We start from the raw sequence: 10411 nt of genomic DNA on the forward strand, positions 1-10411 counted from the left end.
GAAGTGTGGCAAAAAGCGCAACATCACAATTATCATGATCGTCATAATAAGCATAACCATCCTACGTATGTTATGTAAGCCGTAGGACAAAGTCCTCTCCCAGAGCTCTCTAATTAACTCTGTCTAGCACCCGCCGTCTCTAGCCTATGCTTTCAAGTTCCCCAATCTCATCTTACCACCTAATTCTTCACTGTCCTCGAGTATGTTTTTCTGTTAGGGTCCAGTGTGTTGCTCCAATAGAGCACTGGTTATGTCATGTCATGAACTGCCCAGCTATCCATTTTCCTAATCTCACTTAACATATCAGCTACACTTCTTCGATCACAAATTCCTACAACTGTATTTTTGTCTCCTTAACAATACACCTATCAATTTCTGTTTCATCATTTCTTGCACGATCTTAAGGCTGCTGTCAAGCTTTCGTATATAATTCTAAGTTCAATTCCCATACGTTACTACAGGTTGAATGCTCTAGTTGCGCACTTCGTTTTCTATTATTCAAGAATAACGGTAAGATACCTTTCATTACCGGGGAGTTCCTGCCATGTACTCGAACCCATTTTTATTTGTCCAGAACATTTTTTTTTCTGTTGACTCGGGTTTCCACGGTCTGTTTGGTCTAATAAGTGCACTCTTATTTCAGCTTGAACAAGCTCGGTAACAATCGCGAACTCTTCTTTTCTCGCCAGGCAATAGAACATTACCTTTGTCCTTTGCACTATAGTCTCGAAAGACCCGCCGTGGTTGCTCAGCGGCTATGGTGTTGGGCTGCTGAGCACGAGGTCGCGGGATCGAATCCCGGCCACGGCGGCCGCATTTCGATGGGGGCGAAATGCGAAAACACCAGTGTGCTTAGATTTAGGTGCACGTTAAAGAACCCCAGGTGGTCAAAATTTCCGGAGTCCTCCACTACGGCGTGCCTCATAATCAGAAATTGGTTTTGGCACGTAAAACCCCAAATATTAAAAAAAAATTATAGTCTCGAAAGTTACCTTTGGACTATACCCGTTCGGATCCTCTCTGATTTGTCATACGTCCTCTCCGGAGTTATTGAAGAGGACAACTTTTTCTGCAAACCGCAAGTTACTAAGGCGTATTCCACGTCTATATACCCCACGACTAATCGTTTTCAATCCAACATATCGGATATATCTTCCAAGCAAGAAAAGAATAAAACTGAAGAGATTGTGCCTCCATGCCTGGCACATTTTCCAATCAGTATTCTTCCGCTTCTTTTGTGACACATTACTTTAGCTTTTAAAAATATTCGCGTATACGCTTCCTCTACTCCTCAACACTCAATGTCTCCAGGACTATATATATATATATATATATATATATATATATATATATATATATATATATATATATATATATATATATATATATATATATATATATATACACACACTGAATCAAATGCCTTTTCGTACGCTCTGAATAGGGAGGTTGGTTGTACTTGGCAGCTTTCTCAGTTACCTCATTGATGAGATGGGCTGCGTTCCAAGGCGTTCCAGCAAGCAAAACTGTCTAACCTGACATCTTAGAAGACAGCGCTTCTTCTCTGCACCAGTCTGCGTACTGAAACATGGTCACGCGCCTAGACATCGTTCGCCACGTGGTGTCCAATTTCTGTCGCAAAGGCAAACCGTAAAGGTAATGTGAGTAATTTTCGTCAAAAAAACTCACTAAGACTAAAAAATATCGCTTATTTCACTGCGCTTTTATTTGATACCATGGTGCTCCTCAATTTGCGTCATTGCAGACGGCATAGCACAGTCCTGTTCAGTTGGACTACTCACGAGCATCGCTTTCCCCTAAACGTACGTTTTCCCTCTAGCCTAATAAGCACTCATGCTTACAGGTTCACTCAGCAGCCTCGTCTACGGGCCTTCCGTACAATGTTAGGTCTTGTTAGCCGAGCTCGCTAGACCCGACTCCATTCAGCTTCTTGCCATAACAGCACTTTGCGTCGTCTGCTCGATTAGTAAAAGTAGCTTACATGCTTTTTGCCTTCGATGCTGTCTCTTCGAAGCTGTCTTCTTTGTCATCTACCCATGGATTGGAACAGTAATTACTATAGCGGCTGTCGGGCCAAGGCGGCTAAGTAGCTGTCTACGCGGATATTTAGGACACACCCATTAATGTAATGCATTGTCGAATATTTCAAGTTAGACTGACTTGGCTGACTGAAGTCAAGTGCTCCTCAGAGTCTCTTCGAAATTTCTTTTGCAAATATTTTGTACAGTGCCACGCAGAAGCTAATGCACCTATATATTTTATTATTCATTAGAGTCTCCTTCCTTGTGGATTTATAATTGGTTGGAATTTCGTCAAACATCTGCTACATTTGAAGTTATGAGCTTCCCTAAAAGGGTCGTAAGCTGTTCGAGTTGCGCATTCCTGCCAAAATTTATCAAAGAAATGGTATTCCTATTTTTTATTATATGATATTTAGGAGATGTTCGCGCCTTTATTTGGCACCGACTACTATTTTTCACATAGAAATGCAAATAATGGAAGCCACAGGTATGAAAGAAAATCACGTAAAAGCACACTCAAAGCTAACGACAACTAATAAATACGTCACGCAAAAAAGTGAAGCCACACAAGCAAATGAAACACACTCAGTCTTAAAGTCAAGTCACAAAAAGATTGAATAAACGGATTATTAAACAAAAACATTGAAAGAATTAGTCCAGTCACATAACTAACTAAAGTCAGGGCACAGTGGGAAACACGGAATAAGTTCGCACGTAGCACACAACGTCAGGCACAGATTGGAACAAAGTCCGGCCAAATCGAACACATTCAGTGAGCTTACAATCCATTTTATTCTTCTACTTTTCCTTTAGCCATTTGATTCCAAGCCTGTCTGATTTTATCGCTAGTTATTATACAACATATTTTTTTTTACTCTCTCCAACCACGTGCAATCGTGGCTACGTAGCAGTTCTAAGTGTTGTTATACAGCTCAGTCTATGTTTTCTCTTGTCGCCTTCCTACCTTATTACCTTACTATACTGTCGAAACGGCCGATGACATCGCCCCATTTATCCTTTCACTGCGTAAATCTTGCTCGTATACCCATACCGAATCACGCCCTCCCTCTTTCATTCAGCACCCGCCATTTACTGCATCCCTAATCTTTCAGATGGTATAATTTCGAGCGGAGCTAATTTCCCCGCCTTCTTGACACGCTGGACAGCTGAGCCTCTGTTCGACCTGATGTGTGGCGTACTAGACTCCCTCGCAATACGCTTTGTGCGCGAACCACTTCGTATTTATTTCTACTCGTTAGCGTCTATATGTGCATGTTGGTGTAGTTTTGTGGCGCGTGTGTTGTGTGTTTCCGTGGGCACGGCTTGCATCGCCTTATTGTTCTCCAAACGTCCGGAGTAGAGAGAGAGAGAAGGGAAGACGGAAAGGCAGGGAGGTTAACCAGGCTGAGTCCAGTTTGCTACCCTATACATGGGAAGGGGAATGGGGAGTGAAAGAGAGAGAGAGGGAACTTAGGTGTAGGATGTCTACAGTCGGGCACTCAAGTCTGTTGCCTTCAGATAGCGAAAAAGCGCTCCAACTGCTTTCTGGGCTAATGAACTGTGAGGCCAGGCTCCCAAGATCTTCGCTTCCGTAAATGGCCTGTCATCCAGTCTACTTAAGGCACACTGGAGAGTCTCACGATGATTATCGAAGCGAGAACAGTGGAACAGAAGGTGACTGATGGTCTCTTCACACTTGCACTTAGCGCACATTGGTGAATCCGCTATTCCAATACGATAGCTGTAGGACTTGGTGAATGCTACTCCTACCCACAGCCGACACAGCAGTGTTGCGTCACGTCGTGGAAGGTTCGCTGGTAATTTAAGTAATTTAAGTCCGGAGTAGCATGCTAAATCGCTAGCCAGGATAAGTCGAGCTTTAAAGTCAATTTATAGTTATCTTTCCATGCTTCCTGTCTTGGTATGTTAGCCTTGAATTCAAATTCTCACCTCAAATAATTTCCGTTAAAGCTTCATACGTCACCTTTATGCTTTCCTCGTACAGTTCTGTGCTAAAACCTCATATTTTATCACGAGCAATGCCTTAATTCCACAGCTTTTCTCCTGAGAGTAACCAAGTTGGGCCACCTAAAAAAAAACTATTTTTTTCCATTTCTCTCTTAAAATAGAGGAAAATCGCTGACCTCACTAATCTGTGGTCACCACTTTTTAGCTGACTCAAAGCGTCTACACGCTGCATCGTTGAGATCGGTACTGTGTATGAAGCATATTCCATTTGTTGCTTCCCCGTTTGGCCTTTTCCATGTCGACTTCTGAATACTGCATTTCCGGAAGAAGGTATTCATTATTCTCAACATATTCTTTTACGCGAACTCACTCAACTTATCTCCTCTGCGATTTCTTTAGCAGGGGGAAAATTCTGCCGCGTTTCCCACCTGCCTATTGTCCAGATTTCCTTTTCACTACTTTGGCATTAAAGTTGCCGATGACCACAGCATACTGAGTTTGGCGTTTCTCAACGATGATTCAACGTCCTTAGAGAACATTTCCATCACCTCGTAATCATGACTGCGCGTTGGCGCGTATAGCTTTACAACATTTAATTTATTACTATTATTTAACTTCACTAAATTCACTACTTCATTTTCATTAAGGGTGTAGAATTCATCAATGTTCCGCGCTATGTCCTTATATACATATCAGAAACTCTGCCCCTCTTTTCTCTGTGTTATCATAAAGGACTGTACAACAGAATACACGTACATTAGTCAACACTGTACTCCCCACGAGCAGTGCTGGTAACGTTTTTTGGCAAAGTCGCCAGGTCGCGCCCCAAGACACTCCATGTTTAGCGAAAAGTCACCAGGTAACGAAGGTGATAATGACTTTCAATGAATTTATGTCGTTTTTTTATGTTTTAAATGTTGCTAGACGTCCTTGTTGATGTATTATAAACAGCATCATTGTTTCATCCTGCGTTTCATCCTGGAATGTGCGAAGAGGGAAGACACCCCAGATTTTTCTAAAACGCCATCAAATCTCAAGACCTTGCTCTGCCTAGAAAATGTAGCTTTGATGCCTCAAGATGGCTCACTAATAACCTATTCAATACGATTTCAGAAGCAGGGACAAATGAAGGCGTGTATATGCATGCCGCGTAGGATAGAATGAAGCCGGGGCCTTGAATTGGGAGATGTTATTAGAGGCAATTTCCTCGCTGTTTACGCCATTAAATGGTCGCGAAGACTCCGAAAAGTCAAAGCTGTCGTTAATGTGACCGATGATTCGCAAAACTTAGCGACTATCTCACTAAGTTACCAACAGTGCTCAGGGGAAACACGAGGAAGGCGGCAGATGAAAATTCAAAATGATGAGAAAAACGAGAACAAGGTAAAAGCGGGAGCCAACGTTTCGACAAGTGGACTTGTCTTTTTCAAGGCGGCGTATGCTTTCCTCGGCACAGTAAAAGTGGACTTTTCTTCAAGGCGACATATGCTTTCCTCGGTACAGTACTGTGCCGAGGTAAGCATGCGTCGCCTTGAAAAAAACAAGTCCACTTGTCGAAACGTTGGCTCCTGTTTTTACCGTGTTCTCGTTTTGCCCAACACTGCTCGAGAGTTTCACGTCTCGTTGCAAAGCGAGTAGGATGACACGAACTGTACATGACAGCGACCTATAAAATGGCCACTTTGCCGCGCAACGCGATGAAAGATAGACAAAGCGAGACATCCACTCGCGCTGCCGTTGAATCGCGATGCTAACGAAAGAAAACCAAAGACGTTTGGTGAAATGGGAAAAATACAGCGAATGCCTACACTCCACCCGTCAAATTCATATACAGTTCTACATCTCCCTCCGTCAAACGCACACAAATAAATCATAACATCCCGAGGAGTAGGGAGGGTGAGAAGGGGGGAGGGGGGGGACCCTGCCGCAGCCCTATCCGTGCCGTCACCGCCCGCTTTCTCGGTGACAGCCGAGAGCCGTTCTTTTCAATGTAACGGACCGAGTTGGCGACGCCTGCGACGCTCGCTTCTACCCCCGGCAACATGCCAGCGCCGAGCGCGTAGGTGAGGCCCGAAAGTGCGACCCGCAGCACCAGGCGACAGCGGCGCGTCCGGAAGGGTCGAAAACGCACTTCGACTCTTCTAGCCCAGCAAAGGTGGAGAGACAACCACGGAGTTCTATATATGCTTTCCCACGTGTACTTCGACAATCGAGTTAGTGCCTGAAATTTTTATGGAACGCATCATTTACGTACATGGCGGCTTGTTCCGAGTACATTTTGCTTCCTTGCGCGCATCTAAATTGTTACTTTTTTTTTTCTTCAACGATGACGTTGTATCGTGATTAGTGCATTCAGTGCAGTGATGTATTTTGTTTCAACGAGTGTGTTCGCAGTTATTACTTCGTTTTGCTTATTTCTTTTTTCTTGTTTAGCCACGATGCAATGGCGTTGCCTGCGGTGTTATTATTTCTTGTATCCAAACTGCCTTTGTGACATCCTTCGGGGAGCACGGACGCAGTAACGCTGTCCAATTCAACTTATTTCAGCTCGGATGGTACGGAAGGAAACAAAGTTATTATTATATGTTTCCACAGAAATCACCAGAGGGAACCCTGGCGCTGCGATCGTTCCGTCACCATGGGAATGATGGTTAGTTACACGGATTTGTCTAATCTTCGTACTTGCGGCTTCGGAAGCTCTTGTGAAGTGTTTCTCCCGCTTTTATCTTGCAACATTTCCGAGAAATCGCCGTTTTTCCAAACGCGTGAAGAGAATGCGTCACTGCGCAAATGCACATAGCAATGAGCGCAAGTGACGAAGCCGTTTAAAGCTAGAAGGACGAAGCTTAAGCCAATCCACGTGACGCCCCCTACCGGCGGCTCTTGTTGAACCCCTCACACTTAACGCTGCTGCAGACGCAGACACCATATAGCGCCGGAGTTCCCTATAGTAATTTTTTACACAAGCCTCTTCGGAGACAGCAACAGCGTCTACCGTAAAATAACTATATATTCTTTTTTTTTTAAATGTCCTTTCCGAGAAATGTATGCGGCTCATACGATCACGCCATACCCCGCCTCTCGCCGTCGATAGCGAAACTGCGTCATGCGCGTATGTGCGCATTTGCCAAAAGCGCAAGAACGCTCAGCACGAGAAAACGTGCGCCAAGGCGCGCGCTAACACCACGGTGGGACAGTTTGCGAAAAAGGGGTGAAAAATTGCGGGAGGGGGGGGGGGAGGTTGGAAGGGGTTTGACGGGAGAGGAGAGGGCGACGCACCCTTCTTTGTCTGACGTCGAGAGGAAACCGGCGGGAAGCGTGTTCCGCTTTCTTCGTTCGGCCGCTTAGTTATTCCCGACGGGAGAATCGAAATCCATGACGTCATCATTCGTTTTTTGCGCGCTCAAAAAGAAAGGGTGTTTCTGGTCCGCCTCGGGCGAGAGAGAGAGAGAGAGAGAAAGACATGGGCGCCCCGCTCGTGGTATATAACGTGCAGCTGCCCTCCAACGCAGTGGCGCGCTTGCGCTCCAAGTTACGAGAGTGCGAGAGAGTCGAGATATACGCGGGAGAGAGAAAAGAAAAAGAGAATCGTCGATTTCGGCGGGAGATTTCTAAAAATGAAAGCACTCTCTCAGCCTGCCGACCACGTGGTTTTCAAAAGAGACTCGCTATTGCTCGGCCGGCGGGCGGAGGAGCGCACAAGGAGCTTTCGCCCGTTCCGCTACGCAGCGGTTGCTAAAAAGTTGGACTTCCCGCAGATTATTATTTTTTTTTCTTTCTTGGCTTGCGAGATAAAATATGGTGGGCGTGTAGAACTAATAGTCAACAAGTCTGCGAAGAGCACGATTCTAGAAAGCAGGAATTCTGTAGGTTGAGTTCGGCGCGAGAGAATAACGCGACGCTCAAAAGAACAGCCGTGTACTCGCAAGTTGCCGTAAATATATGCTTTCTTTTTTAAATTTCGAACGCGTCTCGACGCATGCCTTACCAAGGAACATCGGCCCTAACGCAAGTTGCAAATTAATTGAAAATGTTCGGTTGAATATATCGCTACCTGCGCCAGCACGCAGTCGGCTTCCCAACTTTTCAAAGAAGCCGTCTTCGTTTTTGTGTCTTCTAACAGCGAAGTCAATACATACGTGTAATGAGAAATTTACAAATGGAATTCCTGACGCTGCGCATGTTTCAACTGAGAAACAGGTTTCTACGATATCGTCCCTTAGCATCGTCAAACCTGAGCGTCAAGCAACCCGTTTGCGCAGCGTACGCAAAGTGTTTTGAAGCGCCGTAACTAAATCCGCAGGCATCACAACGGCTTCTAATCAATTACGAAGAAAAGCACACTAAGGCCTCTATTTCAGGACGCTATCATCTGTATCGCTCTTCGCTTGTTCCTCTACGAAGAGCGATAACCATCGCTACGGATACTACTCCATTATCCTCGGAGATTACTTCCAGCATCGCGGTCAGACAACGTGGGTGTCACCGTCGTTTGACCAGAAGCTCTCGAAGTGTCACGCGAAGAGCTCTCGATAGCGCTCATCGACGCTTTCCTGCTTCATTACGCGTAACCGCCAGAGCACGGCCGCACGTCGGTGAAAGTGCGAACGAGGATTCTAGCGCAGTGTGCGAACACGAGTGATCGACGACGTGAAGAGAGTGGACAGCACGAGACACGACACAGCCAAGACGACACCGAGGACAACGTACGTCGACGGAGGTCCACTCACCAGAGGTGATCCGATCCTGCAGCCCGAGCAGTCGCAGACCGGCGGGTGCACCGAGAGCACGCCTTTGGCCAGCAGCAACTTCATCGACTTGCCATGGTGGCGAATGCTGCGCTTCCAGTCCTTGGCCGTTTCACGTCCGCTCACGTACTGGAACTCGTTCGGGGTCAGCCAGGTATCCCTGAAGAGAATGCACGGCCCTTTCGAGCCCTGGCAGAGGCGCGACAGGTACAGCAGCCCCTTGTTGCCGCCGCATTCCACTTCGAGGATCACTTCACCGTCCCGGTACATTGTTGCCGCTGCCTTATCGACGGCGAACTTGAAGCGCGCGCGCGTTTTTCGCGGTCACGCGTCGATTCGCCTCTCTCGCTAAAATGAAAGCCGATTATGGATAGACGCGCGCGCGCGCGGGTACCGCGCGTCGCCGTCACCTGTGGATTTCAACGGAGGCCGACGAGCTTCTCAGAAGCCATCGACAAAGCCACAGCCGTTACCGTGGTCGTCGCAGCGTGTCACGTGGATGTTCGTTGACCGAACTTCGACGATATCGCTTTCGCTGTCGACGTCGTTGTGCGGAAAGCTACCTTCAGTGGGAGGGAGATGACATCCCCACTCAGCCAGGTTACGAATCGCGGTATCTCGTAACGCCTTCACCCAGTTGACCTCGATTCTTCGCGAATGATTCGAGGATTCAAGTCGTTCTCCCTCCAGGTGACGACGACGACAACAACAACACTTGGGAGCGCGGGGTGTGTCACGGTTTCGAATCGTCAACGGCGTCGTCACAACGCGCGCACGTCTGTTTCACTAGTCAACCCGAAACACCATCCATTCGTTCGACGCCGCGAAATCACGGTCACTACACAAACACGGCAGGCAGCAGCGTCACGGGTGACGATCGACGACTCGTCCTCTTCCGACACCGTTCAAAAAACTTCACAATAAACAAACAGCAAATAATCACACGACGATGACACCACTCAGTCGCGCGCTCGCGACTCACGCACGCACACGGACAGGGCTATCGCGTCAGTTACGGAAGGTGATGCACAAGAGCACGGGCCTCGAGAAAAAAAAGGGTGTGAGCAAACTCGTCGGCGCGAGAGGAGCCTCGTCGCCGCACGTCCCTTCAGGCGACACGACGACGCATCTCTGCTCGGCAACGGTGGGACCACGGCGTCGTCGGCGGCTGGCCGCCGTTCGAGGCACTCTCGCTCGAACCCCGGCAGCCGGGGGGGTGAAGGGGGGATGGATGGGGGAAGAAGAGAGGTGGGGTGAAAAGCGCGCGCCGAGCCACGCGGCGCCTGGTGCCAGCAGAGGGGCAAGCGTTGGTTGGGTCGTCGCCGGTCCGTTCGTGTATAGCACACACACGCGGCGCGCGCGCTGTGTGCTAGCGCCGGGCCCCGGCCTTGCTGCGTTCGTTTCCTCGCGGCGGCGGCGGCGGAGGGTCCGAGTTCCGAGGGCGCGCCGCTCTAGTCGCCTCCTCCTCACGCGCGCGCCGTCGGTGGAGAGGAGGGAGGCTCGAACCTCGAGCGAGCCTCGAGCCGCGCCGGAGAAGAGGGGAGGACCCGACAGACTCTTTTTGCCGAGGGCGAGGAGGGAGTTCGAGCGCGCGGATTAGACCGCGCCGCCGTTGCCGCCGCCAGCGAAGGGGAGAGAGGGAAACGCGCGCGC

General features: G+C 48.1%; 1 protein-coding gene across 1 annotated transcript in view; it reads right to left on the bottom strand.

Annotated features, from left to right (window-relative positions):
- Positions 1-9867, bottom strand: part of LOC142575765 (uncharacterized) — a 527026-nt gene extending 517159 nt beyond the window's left edge. The window contains exon 1 of the mRNA XM_075685386.1: positions 8741-9867. Coding sequence (XP_075541501.1) covers positions 8741-9028 — 288 coding nt within the window. The 5' untranslated portion in view covers positions 9029-9867. The remainder of the gene's footprint in view (positions 1-8740) is intronic.
- Between the last annotated feature and the right edge of the window lie 544 nt (positions 9868-10411).

The sequence above is a fragment of the Dermacentor variabilis genome, chromosome 3, assembly GCF_050947875.1.
Source record: "Dermacentor variabilis isolate Ectoservices chromosome 3, ASM5094787v1, whole genome shotgun sequence".
Lineage (NCBI taxonomy): Eukaryota > Metazoa > Arthropoda > Arachnida > Ixodida > Ixodidae > Dermacentor > Dermacentor variabilis.